Source organism: the organism of the source record quoted next, unplaced genomic scaffold (genome assembly GCF_019419815.1).
Source record: "Pyrus x bretschneideri cultivar Hongxiangsu unplaced genomic scaffold, Pyrus_bretschneideri_v1 Contig25, whole genome shotgun sequence".
Taxonomy (NCBI): Eukaryota; Viridiplantae; Streptophyta; class Magnoliopsida; order Rosales; family Rosaceae; genus Pyrus; species Pyrus x bretschneideri.
Window position 1 is genome coordinate 1612089 of NW_025999557.1, and position 23915 is coordinate 1636003.

General features: G+C 37.2%; 4 protein-coding genes across 6 annotated transcripts; all 4 read right to left on the minus strand.

Annotated features, from left to right (window-relative positions):
* Nucleotides 1–5660: 5660 nt before the first annotated feature.
* On the minus strand, nucleotides 5661–8386 carry LOC103933304 (OPA3-like protein). Its single transcript, XM_009342993.2, has 3 exons — nucleotides 7173–8386; nucleotides 6456–6590; nucleotides 5661–6216 (listed from the first exon to the last, which is right to left on the minus strand). The coding sequence occupies exons 1-3, from the start codon at nucleotides 7296–7298 to the stop codon at nucleotides 6058–6060; spliced, it is 420 nt and encodes a 139-aa protein (XP_009341268.2). The 5' UTR covers nucleotides 7299–8386; the 3' UTR covers nucleotides 5661–6057.
* Nucleotides 8387–8523: 137 nt separating this feature from the next.
* LOC103932599 (reticulon-4-interacting protein 1, mitochondrial) lies at nucleotides 8524–12451 on the minus strand. Its single transcript, XM_009342232.3, has 7 exons — nucleotides 12104–12451; nucleotides 11167–11394; nucleotides 10355–10428; nucleotides 9675–9834; nucleotides 9420–9539; nucleotides 9201–9309; nucleotides 8524–8903 (listed from the first exon to the last, which is right to left on the minus strand). The coding sequence occupies exons 1-7, from the start codon at nucleotides 12329–12331 to the stop codon at nucleotides 8722–8724; spliced, it is 1101 nt and encodes a 366-aa protein (XP_009340507.1). The 5' UTR covers nucleotides 12332–12451; the 3' UTR covers nucleotides 8524–8721.
* An 806-nt stretch (nucleotides 12452–13257) lies between these two features.
* LOC103932583 (protein SAWADEE HOMEODOMAIN HOMOLOG 2) lies at nucleotides 13258–19320 on the minus strand. 2 transcript variants are annotated; one of them, XM_009342224.3, is made up of 9 exons: nucleotides 19093–19320; nucleotides 17055–17140; nucleotides 16932–16977; nucleotides 16629–16791; nucleotides 15117–15186; nucleotides 14894–14945; nucleotides 14518–14661; nucleotides 14262–14381; nucleotides 13258–13809 (listed from the first exon to the last, which is right to left on the minus strand). In XM_009342224.3, the coding sequence occupies exons 1-9, from the start codon at nucleotides 19144–19146 to the stop codon at nucleotides 13441–13443; spliced, it is 1104 nt and encodes a 367-aa protein (XP_009340499.1). In that variant the 5' UTR covers nucleotides 19147–19320; the 3' UTR covers nucleotides 13258–13440. The 2 variants fall into 2 exon arrangements, with proteins under 2 accessions (XP_009340499.1, XP_009340492.1); XM_009342217.3 differs by having other exon boundaries at nucleotides 15117–15192; nucleotides 19093–19319.
* A 1607-nt stretch (nucleotides 19321–20927) lies between these two features.
* On the minus strand, nucleotides 20928–23101 carry LOC103932575 (transcription elongation factor 1 homolog). 2 transcript variants are annotated; one of them, XM_009342206.2, is made up of 5 exons: nucleotides 22948–23101; nucleotides 22197–22328; nucleotides 21810–21880; nucleotides 21347–21368; nucleotides 20928–21231 (listed from the first exon to the last, which is right to left on the minus strand). In XM_009342206.2, the coding sequence occupies exons 2-5, from the start codon at nucleotides 22307–22309 to the stop codon at nucleotides 21171–21173; spliced, it is 267 nt and encodes an 88-aa protein (XP_009340481.1). In that variant the 5' UTR covers nucleotides 22310–22328; nucleotides 22948–23101; the 3' UTR covers nucleotides 20928–21170. The 2 variants fall into 2 exon arrangements, with proteins under 2 accessions (XP_009340481.1, XP_048442659.1); XM_048586702.1 differs by lacking the exon at nucleotides 22948–23101 and adding an exon at nucleotides 22823–22930.
* Nucleotides 23102–23915: the final 814 nt, after the last annotated feature.

The following is a 23915-nucleotide window of genomic DNA, read 5'->3' on the forward strand; positions in this document are numbered from 1 at the left end:
GCCTTCTTTTTCATGGAAACTGGCCAACCTGGTCTGAAACGGGTCAAACCCGATCCACAACCCTAGGCTAGCCCAAACCTTTGGGTCGTGGCCCAACCCAAAGCCCAGCCCACTAGGCCAAGCCCAAACCTTAGGCTTTTGGGCCAAGCCCTGAAGGCAAACCCATAACCCAGTCAGCGCGTCAATCCGCGCGTAGGCCTACATGTGGGCACGTGTGGGTGTCTGTCTTGGCCTGTGCTTCGCCTCCACGACGACTTTTCCTGCTAACTTTCCCAAATCGGCGTGTAGTGGTGCGTGAGGGCGTGTGAGGCGATGCATGAGGGTACCCAAGGTCCCCCTTATGTTTTTCGATGTCTTGAATCCATTTAGGACATCCGTTTCCCGAAATTCAATCCAATCATTATAGTATAGTTTTATTAATTGGTACCTTTATGTACTTAAGTGCGTTTGTTAGTGGCGTTTCCGTTCACTCTTGTTTGCACGGCTCTTCGCCAACGGTGTAAAATGAGTAGACCCCTTCCAAAATGCATTATTTTACTCTTAGAAATGCATACATGAACAACATGATTTTATGGATGCATTTTATGAAACGTTTATGAGTAAATTGGTTTCACGCTTTATGAATTATCATGCTTTATCGATTTTTCGTTCTTTGTAGTATATATGATTGATGACTATATACCTATTTATGAACGTGGTTTTACGATATGACGTTTTAGTTACTGAGCTACGTTTGAGGTGTATATATATATTAGAAATATTCTATTTATGTTTATGTACTTATTTAGTAATTATTTGAATGATATTTATATATGGCTTCGGTCGGGTGATGTAGGGGCCTACGAGTCGAATGATATCTATATATGGCTTCGGTCGGGTGATGTAGGGGCCTACAGGTTGATTGATATTTATATTGGCTTCGGTCGGGCATTTGGTTGGTGCATACGGGCGGGAGATATAAGATTAACTTCAGCTGGGCGTTTGGTTAGTACCTACGGGCAGGAGATATAAGATTGGCTTCAGTCGGGCGTTTGGTTGGTGCCTACGGGCGGGAGATATCAGATTGGCTTCGACTGGGCATTTGGTTGATGCCTATGGGCCGGAGATATAAGATTAGCTTCAGCCGGGCGTTTGGTTGGTGTCTACAAGCGGAAGATATTTATATTGGCTTTGGTCGGGCGTTTGTAGATGGCTTTGGCCAGAAGATATTTATATTGGCTTTAACCGGAAGATGTTGTGCCTTCGAGCGAATGGAGATATATGTTTATATATATATATATATATATGCCTTGTGCTACTGCTACTAAGCATATGTTTTATGAAAGGTTTTATGGCATGCTAGGGTTTTTGGAAAAACCTATTACTTATTATCCTATATGAGTTTTCTAAACATGGGGGTTAGTACGTTAAAGATTAACTGTTTTAATATTACTTATATATATCAACTTGGTCCACTCATGTTTTGTATTACGCCCCCTTAGGACTTAGAATCGAGGCGTAGAATCACAGCGTCAAGGCACTCCCGCATCGGCATATTCGAGTCCTCTCGGTGTAGGACCCATCCCTTTTTTTTCATTCATTTTAATATTATTACTTTTTAGTGTCTCGGATTAGTTGTATGCTCTGATCACGATCCACAATTGCATATTCATTATAATTAAATTTATAAGTTTACTTATTTCAGTTATTTGTTTTTAGTTCTCATGCATCCTGATATGGTTTCGTCACCTTCAGGTGTCGGCCAACACATGCCTACCCTGGTGTTTGGTGAATACTAGGGTCAGGCGTGTCACGTTCACTCTTTGGTACTTCCTAATCTCCAATCCTCACATCTATCTCATTTAAATCCCATTCCCACTAAACTTGCAATCCATATTAATTAATTTAGCAATGGGTAGAGAGATGCAACATCATCTAAACTAGGATTTTAAACTATTGTGCAACGCTCTTTAATACAATTATTATACAAGATCATAAATTTCAATGTGAGATTGACATTTTCAACATAAACACAAAGGAATAGCAAATTTGTGATGAAAAAAAATTTCTCCTCTAATTATCTACAATAAAATATTTTTTTAACTTAAACATACATAATTATTTTAAAATAACGCCACGTACCGACCCTATCTCCATGAACGAATATCTTCCAAAGTGATGAGTGTGATGTCAAAAAGGGGTCCTCAAGCAACGTGGAGAGCCGATGAGAAAAGTAAAAGTAATAATAAAAATAAAGGAACTTTAACGAAAAAGTCAATTTTGATACTGTTTACTTCATTTTTTATTTTGTCTTTATCGTTAAAATTTAAAGTTTTTAAATTATTTTTATTAATTTTCTACAAAAATAAAAGACAAGTGAGTGAGAGACAAGTGTGTCTTGAAAATATCAAATCACCAATTTCACTGTCCGTGTGGTGTCGCCACTTTCTCCTTTTTTTCCCACTCACAAGCAGTTTTTATTCCCTTCCCTCTTGGCCTTGGCAGCTAGATGACAAGGACGCAGTGGCAAATCTTGATATTACATGCAACAAGGTGGGCCTTTTTGAAAGCGAGATCACATGGGGGGCTCCACACAGGGAACGGTGTGAGAAACAGAGAAGAATCCAAAAGGGAGCACGTGACCGGAATACGATTACTATCATCATCATCATTATCAAGCTTAATTACCTATCTTAATTATGGTCTATAATTAGGGTGGAAAATTTGTTGACCCACGCGAGAAAGTAGAGCGTGGAAAACAATCTGTCGTCTGGAGTATCTGTGTACTTAAGGATTCTGATTTACGCGCGTGGGTTTGGAGAGTTGGTGTGAGTATTGCAGAGCCCAGGGTTCAAGACTTCCAGTGGATATATTCTCACGCTTCACATAGAGAAGCGCACACAAGCAGCGCGTGAGGAAAAGAAAGGTAAATAAAAGATAAGGGTTATTATCCATTGTGGGAAGGACCACAAAGATTAATGATATACTTCTTTTTAATCATTAAATCAAAAAACTCTGTAAAACTTGTGTTGGCACAAATAATAAATCACACTATAAATCAGAACTTACACAACTTTATACTTATGATCAAAATTAATCTATAAATCACTCTATATATATATATATTTTTTTTTTTTTTATTTTTACAGTCAATTTACAAAACTTTAGGCTTATAATTAGAATTGATCTATAAATCACTCAATAAAAGTATCTCTACAAACAAATCAATTAAAATTAAGGTTGTTTTAGTAAATCAGCGGTAAAAAAATAGATAAATGACTCGTAATACTACATTTTTTGCTAAACAAGTCATTTATCTATTTGTTACAGTTGATTGATTATACGAACATCGTCATTGTCGCATTTCCTATTTCCAAGTTGCCTCTACACTCCCATGATTACTACAACCACTACCACCACCATCTTAGAATTGACCACCTTCACCATCACCCTCACCCTCACCCGCACCATCTTTGTCACTACCACAATCACAATACTTTCATATCAAACATTAACTAAAAGTGGTGGCATTGTGTTAGTGATATATATATATATATATATATATATATATATATTGTGGTGGCATTGTGTTAGTGATATATATATATATATATATATATATATATATATATATATTGTGTTGAGTTAACATGGCATGTGCCTCTTGGATGAGTGTCAATATGATAATGTACGCTGTAGCTTCTTCAACAGACAATTGCTGCAACAATTTTCCTTCTCTCATAGGCAGGCAAATAATCTAAAATATAAAAAGGCCAAGCTGCCAACAAAGCCTCACAGAATCAAAGAAGCAAAAGCATGAGTCATATGATTAAGTTGGTCAAGGTTTCTTCAAATAGAGGAGTTTGGTTTGACCATTACCATTAGCAGTACCAGAACCAGACAAAACCAGTATCAAAAGCAGATTACGACTTAATTATTTCTTAATTTAAGCCCTAAAGTCAGGTGAGGACAACTGTAATCGAACAAATTAAAGCTTGGTCTTTGAGGTTTTCAATACATGTTTGGACCCAAGATGATTAATGAACATGTTGCTATGTTAACCTACCTTCAATACCAGGTCAGGTGGTCCATGGCTCTAGCCTGTATCTGCACTAAGTGTGGATGTACATTGGAATCAAAGTAGTCTCAAGATCACTTAGAGTATCAGAAATAAACATGTGAAAGTCTTTCAAGGACTCTTCGAATGTTTGGTACAAATCTTTTTTATGTTCATCAAGTATTTGATGTAATGTCTGCTTGGTATATTTCGACATGTTGTATCAACAGCACTTAACAAAATCTCTTAATATCACCCATCGGCATATGTCTATATCTATTGACATGTGCGCAATATGATTTTGCTTACGCCAACAAGCCCTCCTAGTATTCGAATAAATGCATTAGTGTTTAAACTGAAATTCTTTTTATGCGCTTCGTACTCTGTTTCTATTTTAAAAACTTGAACTTTTAATACTGAAACACCTCAAGGTTCGAATCCCAAATTTGCCAATATGCACTACCCCTAAACTTAAAGGGTAGGGTCTCGGTTCCCTATGGATATAGGTCATCCATACCCTTTGCCGTTGGTACTGTCTGACTCGCCCATATGTGATATGGCACAGTTTCATTAAGACAATGACTAATTGCTTGAATATTGACATGTTAAATTTTGTCATTCACGAACGACCGGCGCAGATTTCTCACTTAGGTTTCAGATTTAAACTCTTGGAAGCCCAAAATCTAAGTTTGCAGGGCCATTTTATACCTTGGAGGAGCCAGCCGTGTGATCAAAACTTGCATACAATTGGAAATATTTCACATTTTTAATAGCACTCGTAATGTCCCGATGATAGCCAAGACTTTCCCATATAGTGGGAGATGAACTTTCATAACACAAATACACTATTATCATGACGTCACGTGCCATATAAATTGGTCTTTTATTCATATTTTGGTTTCACATTATGACAGATATACGCTTGATATTTTAACCGTTAGATCCTTGATCAATGACACAATGATCAAAATCTAACAATTAAAAGTTTCAGTGTATAGTATAATTTTCATTTTAATTTGGGACAAACGGTATAAAAATTACCTAAATTCATCTAAATCATTGAGGAGAAAGATTCAAACTTGGGCCGAAGACATTGCTTTAACTAATTTGACTAAACTCATGTCCTGCACACGTTCCAAGGAACACAAAACTCGTTCCAGGCAGACCACAGCTGATTTCCAAGACAAATACGAAATTTCCATTTCTGTACACCATTCATAGCTTGGAAGCAGCATCAGTATGGAGGAAATCACAGGACATTGCAGACTTTTGGTCTTGTAACATTGCCTGGGCGTGCCAGAACTTAAAGAAATCAAGCCAGCTTCTTCTCTGGACAAGTTGCTCCATCTCTTGCAGTTTGACCTTTAGACATTGCACTTGTTTTTCTAAATCTGTCCCCCTTTTCTTCAGTCCCTATATTTTCAAAATGTAAAGAACAATAGTTACTCATGATCTTTCTAACTTAGCAGATAGAGAGATATAATTAGGATGGTAATTTTCAGACTCTTGGTTTCTTCTTATTACGCACTTCTCTCGTTGTTTGTCCGTTGATTCTCCTTTGATATGTTTAATCAGAAGGCTAGAACGGAAGGAATGAGTGTAGGGCAGAAAAGAGAATACGAAAATCACTTCCCTGCGGTTGAATGTTGACTCAGACAACAGCTGCAAGCCTGCAACTTGTGCTTTAAATTTCACTAAGTAGGGAAGATTTTTATTAAAAAGTTGATGATCACATGAAATTAAACGGCTAAATCCTAAGGGGTCGTCTTTTAGTAGTTTTCGACAGCTCTTGTTCAACCGCAAACTACTTAAGGCTTAGGGCCGACCCAAAGGCAAGGCGAGCAGGACTTACGTTCTTCAACTTCATGTTGCAGAAAGACGTCACATTAAGAAAAACGCGCGGTTTACAAGTAAAACTCTAACTATAGTTCGCCTAGCACCTCTAAACCCATTGGAACTGCCTCTATTATACTTGGTACTCAGATTTTTCCTCTTTTTGTGGCATTACATATACGTTCCTTTCAAGAAATCGCGAACTGAATCCAAGAACAAAAGCCTCCCTCCAAAAAAGTAAAGAAAGGCTTGTGGCTTACCTCTATTTCTTGCTTGCGCTGTTCCTCCTTCCTAGCTTCTGATCTAGCACTTCTGTTCACCTCATAGATAACAGCGAGTCCTGCAACCTACAAGTAAACAAAGCAGCCGCAATCTTACGTTTGTGATTAGTTTCTAGTGGCCTATATGAAAAATCTAATTACAAAAACAAATAAGATGTCATCAAATATATCAATGCAGAACATAAGAGCAAACATAAAGTTTATATTTCTGAACCTGCATACCATACAGGTTTTCCTCACGGGTGACGCAATTCTGAAACCTAGAGACACTGAAAAAGCGGATAGGTAATGCGGCAGCTAGTTACCGAGAAAATAACAAGTTCCCCAAGAAACTCAGCAGCAGCTCCAACAGCTTTTGCTTCATCCAGAGGACGGATCACAACATCCGTTGCGCGTCCATATAGACGTCTTTGGAGATTCGTTGTGAAACGATAGTTCGCCTGATTACAGTAGCAGGGGTTACTGCATCATACATCAGTTTAAAACAAGAAATAGTTTGGATAAAGAACACAAAAGTTGAAATGCCACCATCCATGGGAATTCATATATTGAATTCTGAGGGCCTTCGAAATTCAATGTGAATTAGAGCATTAGTCAATGAACTTAGGAACCGAGTTTTAATTGGGTTCTCGAACTCAGTTGTTCGATTTAAAGGTGCATAAACTTTATAAATACAGAAGAAAATTGTTGGAAGAACGAAAACTATGTGATCTTCTTGCTAGTTAAGTTTGGCTGATCCTTGACCATCGGTGAAAATTGACATCAAATACTAACAAAATACATCAATTGATTTGAGGTGTTTGACAAAAGTCCCCAACCAAAAAGGAAGAACCCGCTTAAAAACTCGAGCTTCTAGCAAAAATCTATCAACTACATCTAAATGAGGCTAGAGTAGTACTCCTCTTTTGAACCCAAGTTTGAATTCTCCTTCCCGTAATTTAGTTTAGGATTAAATTAGACTATCACTCGAATTAAAAAGCAATTACATCTACAAGAAAGCGCGAAACAGAGAGTAGACGTACCTGGGCGAGGCTGATGATGTACTCGCGGAACCGCGGGTGCAAGCCGGCCTCGGCTTTGAGCCTATTCGCGATGGGTTTCGAAATAGTTCGTACGGCTAGTGTTCCAAGCTTAAACAATGGAAACATTCTTCTCCCTCTCTCCCTCTCTCCTCCCTTTCTCTCTCTCTCTCTCTCTGATTCAATGATTTGTAATGCGTGCGTGCGTATAAGATTATTGGGTGTGTAAAATATTTTGGATGCTTGACGAGCAAGAAAGAGTGCGAGATAAGAGTGATTGGCGGGATGGAAGTATAAAACCACTTCTCTGGCAAGTAAATGGTAACTTAGGTTAAGAAGGAAACTCTTCTTATCTTTTTGACCAATTCACAAATAGATAATAGATTTAGGGTAATGCTATCCATGCATGCCTTCTTAATTTTCACACATCCCTCTCAATTTTAGGCCGTCGGATCGAGTACTTGAAGAAGATCACGGGCATAAATTAATAAGGATATGTGGGAGGTAATAATTGGTGTGGGTAGTGTTAGTGGCTTTCACTTGTTCTATTTCTCCCCAAAGGTAAAAATTAAAAAATAAATTATTTGATTTTTGCAATTTGGATAACGCGATGTTCAAAACTACTTTAATGTGAAGGATGGAGATCGAACTCGGTTGTAAGGAGGCAGAAACCACCATCATTCTGTTGGTTTTGTTTTAACTTTTAGTTACATTGAAAGGCATCCTATTACATACATGCCCTAATCCTAACTCATTAATATAAAGCCATGTTTGGTGCCTAGGATTGGATTGTGTTGGAAAACTCATTTGGTTCAATGTACGTTAAAGTAATAGTTTTGTCCACGATAAATGAAATAGATGGGATAGTCATAAAAAAACTAGCTCTCTCTTCTAGTTCTCTACAAAATGGTAGGTCTAGGCTTTCTTGATAACTAATTCATCTTCTACCTCCAACTTAAACAAAATTTAGAGTTGACGTCCATTTCTTCCTTCAAGATATAATGAATTCTCCGATAAAATTCAATCCTAAGTCACCAAGCGTGGCTTAATAGTTCTGTATTTTTCTGCATCATAGGGAAAGAGAGACTAATTAATTGGTACAAAGCATGTACCATTGTACCTTGAAACATATAATGATTATGTACAAAATTGATTTCATTTTATTGGTACGGTTTTCTAGTCGCATTGAGCAAAAGTTTGCAATCACAATGAAACATTGCACGTCTCTTTAAACCGATATGTTGACAACGAACTAATCTCGCCCAATCCTTCCCTATTTTCACCAAAAAAAGCAGTATGTTTAGCAGTATGTTTAACGTAAGCTATCGGCTAACGATTTTGAGGAAAAGGCTAATGACTTCAAAGTACATGGATATATAAAAACTTTCAACTAAAACTTGCAACTCCTGTACAGCTTCCAACTTTTATTGTATGGAGAAGGCCTAGGATGCTCCAAACAAATGGTATGAGTGTAACCAAGAAAGAAAGGCAAATAGAGTGGTAAATGGCAAAAGTGTAGGGGCAAAACCAGTACAGGCTAGTGTAACTTTCTTCAGTCAAATTCGAGCACTATTTTCCCGTGGATCTGCTTCTTCTCCTTTGCCTCGTGAGCCTCTATCACTTGAGTAATGGGGAACGTTTTCTCCACTGGTATATTCAACTTTCCCGCTTCAGACAGCCTTCGGATCTCATCTAACCCTTCTGAGTCGGCTCTCATATAAGTCCACCAGTACTCTACATCGACAACAGAAAAATTACAAGCCGTGTAAATAACAACCTAAAGATGCCTTCAACAACTTTCCATATGTGTCTATGGGTTCCTTTTGCAAACTTTAACGAATAAACACCTAATGTCCAATTGCAAGAATTTTAAACGTTACCCTAAAACTGCTGTACAGACCGATTGCAAACATACACTTAGGCCTGATAAAAGGTAATATCAAAACATACATTTAGGGCATCAGATGTCACTATACGAACAAAGTATGCAGCATGATGAAACATGTACCAAACAAGAAATGTTGGATTTACCTATTCCGTGAGAATACCGGTACTGAATCTGTTTCTTCAGTAAAACAGCTGTAGCAACAGGAAGCCCAATAGCTATCCCATACCTATCACTCAAAGATGCTGCGTCACCCTACAAGAAAATGAGGATAAAAAGCCTTGAGAGCACTTGCGGAAAAATTCTGAAAGGAAACATCAAAGGTCCCTTTGAGAGAAGTAATGCTAACAGTTCCCATCTCCTACCTGAAGTGTCATGTAGTGGCCACCTCTCTTTAAAAAGTTTATGCATATTCTTTCAGTCTCTGGCCCACCAATGGTATCCAGTACGGCATCAAACTTCCCCTTTATTGTGAATTCAATGTTCTGTAAATTCAACATGTTAACTCAAGGAAGAAATCATTCTTGGTATTAACACCCATATGAAACAAACTTCTATATGAGTTTCACTCAGCTTATGAGATGAAATGAAAGCTAGGTAATAGTTGATTGCATCATCACCTCAGCAGTATAGTCAATAGCCTGCTCAGCACCAGCTGCCAATACTCGATCTATACTTTTCTTTCCGCAGGTAGTTGTAACATGGCAACCTCTGCCTATTGAAATCTGAATTGCAGCCAAACCTACAGCTCCTCCACCACCCACAACTAACAGCCTTTGACTGTAGAGATAAGATGCAGTAACAAAAGGATGCAAAATTGTTAATGACAGCTTCCACCCAGATACGATGCAATAACCATATCATCACAACCTTCGACCATTGCAACTACCAACGGTACAAGTACAACTATCCACATCAAACCCAAACCAAAAAATAATAAAAAGATTAAGCTGCCTCTTGATCCATGTTTAGCAAAGACACAGCAACTTGAAAATGTCATACTTTCTTTTACCCCTTTTTACCTAAAATATGCAGGGAAGATGGTAAAAATTTGGACAAAAAAAGTTCAACTGCAGTAAAGTGAAAAACACTATGAAAGTAACATCCAGACAAAGACAACCTTCTCTTATACTGTTAATTAGAAAAGGGTGATCAAAGGAGATTAAAACAATCACTAACCCAAGTCAAAATGACAAAGGCTTTGTAACCCAAAAAAAACGAAAGAATCTGCTGACAACAGTTTTAACGAAGAATTCATGAAATGTCAAAAGAAGTTAATATCTGAGATACAGTAACATACCCGTCAGCTATCCTAGCAGTACTTATGAGAGCACGCCAAGCAGTCAGAGCAGCAAAAGGAATGGCACTTGCTTCCTAGAATCACACAGAATAACATAAGGCCAAATTGTGTTGTTAGAAAGCAGTTAACAGAATCTGAAATATTAAAACTCTCATCAGCATAACAATATATATCACCTCACGAGAGAACTGACAACATAGTATATTGACATTGCATCTTGCATGGAATTTCAACACCTATAACTCTATAAGTCACTTCCAATATTTTCTAAGACAACAATGGGAGTAAAAACTACAAACAGAACAAAAAGTTTTCAACAACCCCTACATTTCAATATTTTCTATGTCTGATACGCAACCCCCCCTTTTCCATACCCTAGTTAACCTACAAGGATTTGATAATTCCTCTTATTGCTATCTTTCCATTTTCACGAAGCAACATGCTGCTTAATAATTGTAGTCAACTCTGAGTTCCATATCAGGTTGTTTTTACTTCAGTTCACCTAACGAATCTAAACTAAGAAAACTGTTTCTAATTCTATTTCTGCTGTGCAGGTGGAAAATTCAAATTTGAATGTTTGTTCTCTTGCCCTTCACTGGGTTTTGAAGCTAGTGAACCTTTCAAAGCTAGTATTTCACGAATTAATAAATAAACAAAAAAGAAAGAACAAACAAACTTTTTGCATAATTATAAATTTGACGGCATGAAGAATAATAGAAACATAGAGAGAAACCAAATCAATAAAATCCAACAGGTCACCATGAGTAACATTTTACAGTTCTTTGGTAGAAACCAAGTACAAGAATATTTACCACATGTGTAACTGACGCTGGTTTTGGTGCAAGTTCCTCTTCTGATAAAATTGCATAGTCAGAATATGTACCCCTTACAGCAGTAGGATGCAATGCACCAAAAACTTCTTGTCCCACACTCAATCCTCGAACTGAATTTCCCACAGCTGCAACTTCACCACTAATATCACGACCCAAAATAATAGGTAGGAGAGGTCCATATAAGGAACGACCATAGCCAGATCGAATCTGGAAAGAATTCGAAAAACAGAACACTGAATACAAAGATAATCTTTCTGCAGAATATAACTGTACTAGCAATCATCTGCAACCTCAGCCGTATGACAAAAATATAACCAAATAACTTTAGGAGAGTTGAATCAAAGGGTTCAAGTTACCAATGGAACGGTTGTCACAATAGCAAAAGAGAAACTGTAAGAAAAAATATTGGCAAAAACTTTAAGACATTAAAGGACTAAAGTTAGTCCTTTAACAAAATTAAATCGATAGAAAACGAAAAAAAATATGATATATGGGTTTGAAAATTAGTTTATAACTGGTCACTACAACAGAAAATAACTATAAAGTATGAACATATCACCAAGTAACGGCTGTTAATATCTCGGGCTAAACAACCTAATATCAGTAAAAGCCAAATAATTTAAGCACAAAATGTAGACTTTGTGCCAAAAAATTAACACAATCCACTACTAGACTCAGCAGCACCAGTACATTATAAAAGTAGCTGAATTACAAACAAATTATATATATACACACATATACATATAGAATTTGATTGCCACAAATATAGCTCAAATTATTGTTGGGATTTGAAGAACAAATGGAGAAAATGAGCTGAAAGTCAAACAATTGATTACCCTTATTTTCTCGGCAACCAAATGGAGCATGGAAATGCAACAAAGGGATCAATCAAAGAAAGAGGTGAAATTTGACTCACTCTGGTATCGAGGGGATTGATGGAGGCGGCACGAGCGCGGACGAGGACCTCATGGGGCTTGAGATCAGGGACTTCGACATTGGGCCGGAGCTCCAGAACCTCCGGCCCGCCGAAGCGCGGCAGCACCACGGCTCTGCAGCTGGTGACGAAGCGCCGGAACCCTACCTTGAGGGGGTGATTGGAGCCGGAGACTGTGGCTCTGAAGCTGCGCGACTTAAGAATTCGCATTGTTCCTTTGCGATCGAATCCCAAAGGCTCAGTGCATCAGAGAGAGAGAGAGAGAGAGAAAGAGAGATTTAAGGGTTTTAGAGAGAAGGAAGCGTGGGAAGTGAATCTCGGTGAGAGAGAGAGACAGAGAGAGAGAGACGTGTCTCTGTTTCGGTCCGCAGAGAAGGAGAGGGAGTTCGGTCGTTATGTTCCACAGTGCGTGGTGGCGCCTTTGCTTTGTTGGATTTTGCAGGGACCACATTTGCTTGGGCTTTCGGATTAGTATTTTTGCTAATTTTTCATTACTTTTTTTTCAATATTTCTGTTTGGTTTTTGACATGCCATGTGATAATTTGTACTAAATTCATCAAATTACGAGGAGGGAGATTTGAACACAAAATTTTGAGTGCAAAGACAAATGCTTTTGACTAACTGAGTTACAAACCACTTATCAATATTTCTGTTTGTTAAATCGAGCAAATTCTATACTAATCTACATTAGGTCATTTCCGATCATGAAAAGCTAAACGTAGTCCTTGAGTATGTTTTAGCCCTTCAAAAATTAATATTTAAACAATAATGTAAGGCTAAATTTTTTCAATTCCACCTATGCATGGCTAAATCCTTCTATTTTGGCTTGAGATGCACATGTTGTGACCTGTCATGGGGATTGCTTGCTATATGTAGCTAGCCTTTGACTGGAGACAAATTTTACACAAATTCGAGCTAAAAGTGGCTCATAGCCCTTATTGACGTCACGTTCCTTACACGTGAAACTAACAAAAAAGTTGTGACAATTGATAGGACATTGGTACGAATTGAAATTTTAGTGAGGCTCAAAACCAAATTAAAAGTTTAGAGGAATTGAAATTTCTCGAAATCAAATTGAAAGTTCAGAGGGCGCCGCGAAACGTGGCCCACAGTTCATGGAGCATTGCCAAAATACATAACTGAAAGCTTTTTGATTGAACAACTGAAGGCTACAATTGAAGTCATAAAATCTCTCACAACACTCTTCAACTAGTCCTGTCATTCAGAATTAGTATACAGGGGACGCTCATACTCAGTTCACACATTGATGAAAACTGTGTTGACACCAAGGGGCTGACAAATTTGTCAAAAGCAACCTACTAATTTCCTTTTGGCACGCCTGAGACCGAGCCACCGGGAGCGGTGACTGTAGCCGGCACGCTTGTGACTGCAGTACTACTTACGGGGGCATTAGAATTCCCTGCACTAACAACCGTGCTGATGTCAGTTCTTCTCAATTCTGGAGTTGTAGCTTGGGTGGGTAAAGAAGCAGTAACATGAAAAGTTGGGGGAACATGCGCTGCTTCTGCATTCTGCTGCTTTTGCATCATTTCGCCAGAAGTAGCAGAAACCATAAAATGCTCCATACTTTTCCGCTCTGCTGATATTGCCTCGTTCACAGCATGCAGTTGCTGCAACCTGTAATCTGTTTCAGGCCGACGGCAGACCTTTCTCAATGGAACAATTTCCTGGCACAGTGAATGTTAAGAACAAAAAACAAAAGGTTATGGTAATCAGTAATTGTTAAAGAATGACCTGCAGGAGAAGGATTTAATGCCAATGTGGCCCCATATATTAAGTGAAAACGAAAAATTTCCCTTGCTTTTCGGGGCTAGTAGTGTCCCATTTTTTGACAAAATTGTTTTGTGATCAAAAGGACACACCCTCAGAAAGAATTAAAAAGATAATATTCATCATAAGAGCATGTCAAGATAACGTATAATTTTCTTTCAAATTTTAAATTCAAGTTTGATTCAAGGGAGCACATAGCTTTTGCATGCTGCTTGTCAACACCTAAGCTGGATTTATGTACAACACCACTTTAAAAACAATTCCCAGCAGTAACACGAGGAAATAATATAAGAGAGACTGAAACAAGTGGAAAACAAAATCATAAGAAAATACACAGGCAGTTTTATACCTCGGACTGATCATGAACATAGCGCACTAGAAACCTACATCGACATCCTCTTACATCATGTCGTCGTCTTTGAGCATCAAGGACATGGGCATCAAAGTACAAAGCCTGCTCTTTACCTTCCTGAAAAATTCAAATGTATACAATTCCCAAGAACTGATCAGAAATAACTTCTCTCAACTTTTACTTTCTGCCAATGAACTTCTTGTAACCATTGATCTAATATGGTTCTTTCAAAGACATTAAATATGAATGCCACCTGAAAGCATAGTATGAGATCTCCGGGGAGTACTGCAACACATTCTGATGATTCACATGGGAGAGAGCGCTGCCTGACATGCTTTCTTACGTTAACCCACTCATCCTCCTCCGGTCCAAACCCAGCAAACCGAACCAGAACTTCCTGAAACAGCCAGCAAGATTCATTTTACAACATATGTCATAGTATTAGTTGGGATCGAAAACCAGTTCAATTTGGGTTCAAGCAAATGTTTGAGGATAATAAAAAACTATAATGGGTTTTCTAATAAAAATAAGGAACTATAGTAGAAAGAGAATTTTATAATAAAAATCTATAATTGAGTCCTTTTTAACAACTTGCCGTTCATGAAGGGAATCTGAGCTTAGAAAATTACCGGATTACCAGTCTCCAAATTTCTATGAGCTAAAAAGTTAGCAACATCATACCTGAGCACAAAAGACAATGAAATCATAAGACTAATGATAATTCAGTTATGAGTCCAATTACTGAAAAAACGATAATCATTGCTGACAAAAGAAAATTATATTATTGGAAGGAGAGAAACACTAACAAGCCAGTAACTGGAACTCATTAAAATAAAGAAAAGAGATACTGACCATGCACCATCCCTCCCCGATTTAGCTTCAAACTCATGGATAGCATTTTCAGGAACAACCTTTCCTGAGCCTGGAACTGGTCAATAAATGAAAATAAGGGCAAGAAAGATCCAAGGTATGCTGAAAAGATAGATAAAAACAGGCGTACAAAGTAACACCCTCAACAGCTTCTGTTTCTATTGTCTACATTAAGCAGCATTTAAAATGGGATTGTATTGTCTATGTTATTTCTGATGTGGCTAAGAATAATTGGATAATAATAAATAATAGAATGACACTCAAGGCGTCAAGGCGTCAGCATAATCTCTACAATAACTTTCAGCACATACAATGCATAATGTCTAACAATATTTTCAGCATATACATTTCATTGGGCTGAACCATGCAGTTAGACAACTTTTTATTATCTTATAACGCCTTTCATTCAAATAGATGTAATACAAGCATCTACACATATGATAGTGTAGAAGATTGTTTTACATCTACTAAATATAACACCTTTCATTCAGCACATACTTCCTGTCAAAAACTCTGGCACACTAATGATCTTTGTCTTTCTCCAAACACTTTTTTATGATAGTAATCTTTTATTGCTTGCAACTGAAGAATTAGAAATGTTTCCCACTAAAGTGAAGAAGAAACGAAATACAAACCACTTTGTGTGCACCAGTAATAAAAATTTGATGGTGAAAAAAGGGTCCTGATGTTCTCTGCGTTTAATCCTGGGCTATAAGAAGATAATATGATATTATCCAAAACATTTGGAGAGTTGATAATGTGTAGGCCATCTCATGTGTCATGATACGACTCATACAGAACTGAAGTTGAAAGAAAAATGCCTTCTTATTGGCTAGTACCTATTCACAATTCATGTATCTTCAAATGTAGAAGAACCTGCAGCAGTTCTACTATTCTTCTCTTTTCCTTTCATAGAAGAAGTAGATACACAGCATTTGTACGGGGATAAATTCTCTTATCAATGGTAAAAAATGTTAGGCTATCGATTTTCCTAAACCTTCAAACTGAACCTCCCTTGATCAGAATTTGACTGTAAATCTTTTTCTGAGTGACTTGGACTAATAAGAAATACCTAAAATAAGAGTCGTCTCCTCCATTACGACATCCCTCCTTGGCAATTCATGACTGTACATAAATGCAGTCAAATGTACACACCAGTTAACGTAAATAATTATAGTAAGTTATATCTGAAACATCTTATATACTTAAAGACCAAAAGATGGTTTTATTAGGATATACGGTTTAAAATATTTCTAGAACATTAAGCTTCAATGATGTTAATTGACCACAAATCTATGCAACAAGGAAGTCCAAGATATTATGGCATATGCAGATGATTAAAGAAACAAATTCAAGTAAACACCTTTAATATAGGATAACCAACACACGTTCAGACAAGTGACATGAGCATATAATACCACCAGAAAAGTAAGCCCTCAACAAAGGAAAATGAGAAAGAATATTAAACTAAAAATAAAGTAGGTTCCATCATACCAGGAGGAGCATGTATAGGAGCAGCAATCTGCTGAGGGCCTTGAGGAACATTTCTTGCTGCAGCCGAATCATCGCGAGACATAGGTGACACATCTAACTTCCCAAGAACCTTGCTTGATTTTGCCCTAATAGCATATCGCCTATTTTGGAACCAATTCCAAACCTATAAATATATGAAGATCGTAAATTAGAAATAAAGTTAAAATGTTTTTTTCATATCAATTTCAAACCCTATAAAGCTGGTTTGAAATTACAAGCAGAATAAATGAGATTCCTTTACGGAAAAATGGAAAATTTTCATACTTGTTTCATTTGTACTGTAATCTTGCCCTTCCGCTCTGGTGATTCACTACACCAAAGAAAAATGTCTCATATTTTTTAAGCTTAGAAGAACATAATCTATTCAAATTCTGAAATAAGGCACACCTGAACTTATCCGCAAGGGCCATAAGCACTTCACGTGATGGCATTGTGTTATTGTATTGTTGCAGAATAGCTTCCATCTCCGTAACCTAATTATGACCAATTAGTACATGCTGTCATTAAGGTTTAAAATAGCAACTACCTTGAAGAAAAATTAATCAGTAACCATCCATAATAATCCTCTGACGAATGGTTTTTGTGTAGGAAGAAAAAGAGAAAAATAAAAATGTACCACAACCCACTAGGTATTATATGCAATTTCCCAACAGCTCCTGATAAGAGTGCACTGCAACCAATAACCCACTGAGAGGAAGTTCGTTTCTTTAATCTCCATGTTTGCTTTTCAATTTTTAAATTTCTTGCCTTAACTTTCAGCAACAAGGTTTACTACAAGACTAAGATCAAGCACCAGTGCACCACCATTTTAAAAAATTAAATCCGGTATGAAACATGAAAACGGGTACAAAGTCTTTGACTTCATTTGGTGGTTCAAGTCGTTTATTGTGCATTCCATATTAGTTCCATTTAATTTATAAACATGTCCTGCAAAGCATTCAATTTCACTTTCATGCACTCATGATTTAATTTTGTTTCTTTATATGTTTTCATATTTCTCATTGTTCCATCTTAGATGCATTCGTTATATTTTCATTGGCATTATTCTTTCTTTCGATATAGCACGAAAAAAGTTCTACACAAAACATGTAAAAAGTCAGTAATAAAACGCGCGCAGCGCGCATAGAAAAAGACAATAAAGAAAGCCTTCGCACACGTGGACAAAGACATTAAAGGAAGCTCTTCACGCACCGGAGCACGTACATGGAGGCTAGTGGTAAAAAATGTCAGAATCCAATCATATATGCATATGCATGTGGAATATGGATATGCAATAGGCATATATAAGAGGTAGGAACGGTTAAAAAGTGAAAATTTCCTTCGTGGAACTTCTCCTTTCCTTATGAATAATTACTTCTATACCTACATTGCATATGTTGTGATTCCATCAACTGATTTTAGAGCATTTAAACATTTGATTGTGTGGAGGAAAAATATGATTACCTCTTCAACAGAATTGACATCCAAGAACAATTTTAGGCAAATATGGATGCATTTTAAGTTTTTAACTAATACAGAGCTCTCATTAGGGTAAACTAACAACCAATAACAGGTATACAATCCAAACTGGACTTTATGGTCCTACCACGCATATACCGTTAGCAGATTCCAATTTGATATTGAGAAGAGAGCTAAATGTTAGAAATCAAAAACGGTACAAAAGGTTTATTTGAGATGTACTCTAAATGTTCAATCCCAAACCCTTCAAATGCAAAGGGGATCACCAAGGGGTGCTTTCAGTTTCAACCTGTGCTTTTAGTTAAACAGCAATAAAGTCGTGAAAAGATGCATGATTTCACAAGCCATGCCTATTCCATTTTAAATATTTTAGTTAAGTATCGATACCGCGGGGAATGCCCACAGAAAGAGCCCGCCAAATCCTACTACAAACTGAATACACAAAGGCATTATTTACAGCAGACCAGCAAGACAAACCATCCGATCCATATGCATTACACCACGAAAAGCTTATCAAACAGAGTTTTAACAACATTTTTCAAGAAACAGAAGATCGATCAACGGAATTCTAAACATTCAAAATTTTAAATTACCATCACCAAAAAAAAAAAAAAAAAAAAAATCCTAAACAGGAATCAAAAGCACAACCCAAAAGTTCGGGGAAAAAAAACCCCTGAAATCTAACAGACCCATTTAAGAATCACGACTCTGAGTTCGAAATTTGACATTTTCTACTTACAAATACAAAATTTCGAAAACCCCACTTTCCAAAATCCAACTCCAATTCAAAATTCAGCACACGCGCAAACATAAGAATAAAAAACCTACGAAAACTCAACAAGAACTCCACCTCTAATTTCGAAATGCAGCAGATTCCCAAACACAAACAACAATCCTAATCAACAAAATCGTCAAAATATGAACAAAATTGAAGAACAAGAGGAAGAAGAAGGAGAAGAGAAGGTACCTCGGACTGGACGAAGCGGAAGGCAGGGCCTCCGTTGCTCGGAGGCCGACCCATGGCAGCTCTCTCTACGCGTGGAACTCCAACGAGCAAAGGAGAAACTTCAATTGATATGTTTATTTTGTGCAGAAGAAGCAAAAGGGAAGTTAGAGACGAAGACAGGAGAGGTGGGTTTTCGAAAAGTGCGTTATGTGAGTGTGAGGGAACAGACAAATCGCAACAATTTATACTCGCAAATTCTGGGAAAGGAAACAAACGTTACCACCGAAATTTAGAGAGAGAGAGAGAGAGAGGAGGGAGAAGGTGGGTTTTTGGTTTGCGATGTACTTTTGAAGCCCAAATAAAACCAAAATTTGGGGGCAAGGCTTTTAGCTTTTTAGTTAGATTTTGGACGTGACTTTCATGCTGCTACGTGATAGTATTACGAATCTTTTAACCGTTAAATTTAACTTTCATAATTATTAAAAAAAAATTTAATCTTAGTCATTCTTTTTTTTTAGGAAGTTTTAACGAAAAGTCAGCGGTACTGTTCACTTTAACAAAAAACCATAATTTTACATTAAAAAGTTAAATCTGGTACTATTTATTTTACCTTTTATTTTACCTTTATCGTTAAAACTCAAAGTTTTTAAGTCTTTTTCATTAGTTTTCCTTTTTTTTTTAAAAAAAATCATGAAGATGCACGTTCATGGAAGAAAAATTGCTACTTTTGTAAAAAACTAATAAGCCAAAATGTATCTTTTACAATTGTTAAATTTTTACCTTTTATTTCTAGATATCCTTGTATTTAGAAACCTATTCAAAATGGACCCTTATGGTAAGGATTCCAGCCTTAGGATTACTTTCTTTAAAATGCAGTAAAAGAAAGAAATGGAAGAAAAACGAACTCTAATATTTGTGTATAAAATCCACTGTTCTAAAAATTCCCGCCTAGCACTGTCTAGACACTAGGTGGCTGGTCACCGTCCCGATTAATGCTTAGGCTTTTGAACATTAAGAAACAGCGCCTAGACTGCTGAGGTGCCCACCTAGCCCCACCATACTTGCCTAGACACCCATCTAGGTCACAACTTATTTAGACAGAAAATAGATAACTTCCATTTTGCATTTATTTTTTTCCAATAAATTGTAAGATACTGGTTGCATACTTAAATGAACACACATTATATCATTATTTCACATGTTTTCATTATGTTCCAATACTTCATAATATATGCATTCTATTTTGTAGTTTATGATAAAATTATATATATTTTAAGTATAAGCAAATACTTATTTACACAAAATATGATAGATTTAGTTAAATCTGCTTAGGGGCCTAGCCGCCTAAGTGCTAGGCTCCAGCCAGTCGCCCGATTAGCATATTTTAGAACCTTGGTAAAATCAAATAGGATGATGCTATTCACATACCAATTTTACCTTCTACACGCCCTCTATTAATTCCTTTGATCATTTTCACTCCATACGATTCAACAGTGGAAATTGGGAAATTGAAAGGAGTGTATAAAAAATAAAAAAAGAATATGAGTAACGCCACCCATGAAACAGAAAAGGGAGTATCATTAGTTTCTTATATAAAACCGTACTATTAACAATTCCGTTTAGCGGTTCGATGAACTGGTGAACCAAACTGGACCATATCGAAAACGTCGATTCCTTAAAGAGTAAACATGCCCTTAGAAGAATACATGGGAGGTAAGCAATCACACTGGCACGCCGCCCACATCAGCGTGAAATTACTAGACAGACAAGTGACTAATCATCCACATCAACCCTCACCGGAAAAGCATGAACACTAGCTGAAAGAACCGCCACCAACAGGTAAATTGAAGCAAACGGACAGCAACACGATATCTTATTTATTCCATTATCGCATAACGTTACGAGTATGTTACAGTACATGTATTTATATATGCTCACTCAATAAACAGAACGATATCAATATACATTTGCCTGCATAGGTTCAAAACTACTACGTTCACAACCAAAGCACGAATAAGGTTCGTTAGTACTTAATTGGACACAAGGGCACAGAACCTTCCAGCGCTCTCTTTCCTTTACAATACGACTGAACTTTCCACCTAAGCACCGTCATCATCGACAGTGTTGACCCTCTCGCATTCGTCTATCCATTCGCTGTATCTGTAATCGAAAATTTTATGGTCAAGAACACAGGTAAAGGAAAAGAGAAACTAAGTTTTAATAAACCCACTAGCCGGAAAATAATAAGAACAAATTCATATGAATTTCTACTTACATGTCTATTGGTTCAGTCAAAGCTGAAAAAAACAAACAAAAAATATATCAATAACTACGAATACATATGGATAAGGCAGTCCCTATATGAAAAACAAGAGAAGTATCTAAACAAAGAAGTGAGTTAAAACCAGATCTACCACTTTTTCCTACAACCTAGAGGAACTTCCTATCTAGTTTACCAATTTGAGGTTGATAGACATTTGAAATAAAAATTTTAATCAAGTTATCCACAAATTTCCTAATGCCGTCCTTTTTCTGTCCATATACCATTACAATCCATACCTTGTGATCAAAATATTCACAAGTCTGTTCAGAAACATATTTCCATTTTGAATGATTTACCTAAACCTCACTACATCTCCTACATCTGAGATTTATGTGTTATAATGATCTTTCCATCCTGTTATACTAACACTACGCCCCAATGGTAAATTAAGACAAGAGTAAAGTATTTGACATACCTGTGACAGTTGTGCTGAAATTCTCTTGGCAAATGCAACAGATAGCCTCGCCAATCAAGTTTTTCATGTCACTGAAACCAAATAACTTAATTTCAATTTGATACAAAGTGAGAGAAGATACATGTGCAAGTACGCTACCCAATCAGATGCTAGTTTGTAAATGAAACTCAAAAGTGGAAAAGGAAATGTAATACAGTGACACATTATCCACAATGGCATAGACCAATTCTCGCACCATATGTGACAGACCATAATTCTCATACGTAAGCGACAAAACCACACTCATCAGCAGTACCATAGAAATTACAAGAACCAGCGGAACTCAATACTTCCTAAGAAGTTACATACACCAAAACATGAGCAAAAACAGATTAAATAAAAACTTACATGCGACACTCAACGCTGCTCCCATGGTTGCAGAAAGGGCAACAGAAAACTGTATCCAGCTTGTCCGTTCGCTTCCTAGCTGCAGGCTTTGCCTTGGCCTTTCTCTTGCCCATTTCTCAAAAAAATTCTGTCCTGTTGTCATAATTTAACCCGTCAGTTCGCATACAAGATACTAACAAATACATACAGCCACCAGTTCACCTGAGCACCCCACATAGATAGATGGTGCAATCCCTACCATCATTTTAGAGAATATGATCCAATCAACAATTACATAAACCCTTTGTGTGCAGCGGAGTGCCGAGTGCGCATAGAGAGGTTTTAAACTATTTCGTGTAAAAAAATTATCGCAATGCTGCGATATTCAAATGCATGAAAAGTACAAGGAGAAAGCGACTACTGGGTTTCCGAAGACATTAAGCCCTAAAAACCATTGGAATTGAAAGAAAAGTGTTTGTTGTTAATTGTATCAAGAACGAAATTTTGCAGCAGAAAACATGCTACCCAAATTCCAAATTTCGCAATATATGAAATAGAAAAGAAAAATTCTAAAAGGTGGCCAAAAACCCTAGAAAAATTACAGTGAAAGAAACAAAATTGAAGTAGAAAAGGGGAAATTAACATACGATGAAGGAAGAAAGAAGACCCCAAATTTGACAGCAGCTTAGAATTATGTGAGAATTGAATTAAAGAAACCCTAAAATTACGAACCCTAGAACGGAGATAGAGGAGGGAGAAAGAAAGATCGTACCTGGAAGTGAGAAGGCGCGCTGCTAAATCGTATGATTGGTCTACAAAACACGCTATATTTCCTGCTGAGGAAAACAAGGGCGGTCTCTACTCTCTATTTATGGGCAAACGCTTGCGGTTTTGCCACGTAAGAAATATTTTTCATTTTTAAACAGCCAAAGGTCAAATACGTATCTCGGATAAACTTACGCGAAACCGGTTTTACTGCCGCATGAAGTTTTGAACTAATAACAAAGTCTAAATTATTATTATTATTATTATTTTTTTTTTTTGAAGAGAATCAATAACTTTTATTGAATCAAAAAAAATCAAACAACATCAACGAGGGCCTCCACAATCGGATCCAGAGGCTTTTCAAATCAACAAAACTCAATAGGAAAAGATATAACCAATTTGGCTATACCATGTGCCGCAGCATTCGCAGAACGGCGCACATAACAAACTCATGAATCCACAAAGGTTCGCAAACTAGCACGAATGCCATCCGCTAGAAGATCCATAGGAGCAGACCCCTAGAATCGGCTGCCAACAACTTGAACCACCTGCAACGAGTCACATTCCGCAATAATGCAATCTAAATTCCTTTCCGCTGCCCAGCGAATTCCCTCACGGACTGCCAGAAACTTTACCATAGTGAAGCACGATGCATATGGTATTTGGCAAACAAAACCCCCAGCATAGCTACCGGTTTCGTCACGAAATACCCCTCCTACACCGCCCACATTCGACCTAGAGAGGAAAGAACCATCAACATTGATTTTCACCCATCCAGCCAGAGGGGGACTCCAACGCTTCAGCACCTGTAGGGGACGTGAAACAAGGCCAGGCCTAGCTTTAATAAACTTCGACAACTGCAATTTGGAAATATGAGAGACTAAGGCTGGGTTCGCCACCTTATTCTCCCAAAGCAAGGCATTTCTAGCATGCCAAATGCCATGTATAATCATAAGCAGTAGTGCAAACTGACTT

Bases quoted from the DNA above. Each gene is read 5' to 3' on its own strand.
- LOC103932583 (XM_009342217.3), bottom strand. From the start codon at position 19,146: ATGGGTCGGCCTCCGAGCAACGGAGGCCCTGCCTTCCGCTTCGTCCAG. The intron at 16,792-16,931 runs GTATGAAAATTT...ATATATTTATAG, and splicing joins TTACAGTACAAATGAAACAA to GTTTGGAATTGGTTCCAAAA. The intron at 14,382-14,517 runs GTGGCATTCATA...TGAATTTTTCAG, and splicing joins ATCTCATACTATGCTTTCAG to GAAGGTAAAGAGCAGGCTTT.
- LOC103933304 (XM_009342993.2), bottom strand. From the start codon at position 7,298: ATGTTTCCATTGTTTAAGCTTGGAACACTAGCCGTACGAACTATTTCG. The intron at 6,591-7,172 runs GTACGTCTACTC...TACTGTAATCAG, and splicing joins ACATCATCAGCCTCGCCCAG to GCGAACTATCGTTTCACAAC. The intron at 6,217-6,455 runs GTAACTAGCTGC...GTTTACTTGTAG, and splicing joins GGGAACTTGTTATTTTCTCG to GTTGCAGGACTCGCTGTTAT.
- LOC103932599 (XM_009342232.3), bottom strand. From the start codon at position 12,331: ATGCGAATTCTTAAGTCGCGCAGCTTCAGAGCCACAGTCTCCGGCTCC. The intron at 11,395-12,103 runs GTGAGTCAAATT...AATTCTTTCCAG, and splicing joins TCAATCCCCTCGATACCAGA to ATTCGATCTGGCTATGGTCG. The intron at 10,429-11,166 runs GTAAATATTCTT...GTGTGATTCTAG, and splicing joins CAGCGTCAGTTACACATGTG to GAAGCAAGTGCCATTCCTTT.
- LOC103932575 (XM_009342206.2), bottom strand. From the start codon at position 22,309: ATGGGCAAGAGAAAGGCCAAGGCAAAGCCTGCAGCTAGGAAGCGAACG. The intron at 21,369-21,809 runs GTATGTCAAATA...TGTTTTTTTCAG, and splicing joins TTTCAGCACAACTGTCACAG to CTTTGACTGAACCAATAGAC. The intron at 21,232-21,346 runs GTAAGTAGAAAT...TTTCGATTACAG, and splicing joins TTGACTGAACCAATAGACAT to ATACAGCGAATGGATAGACG.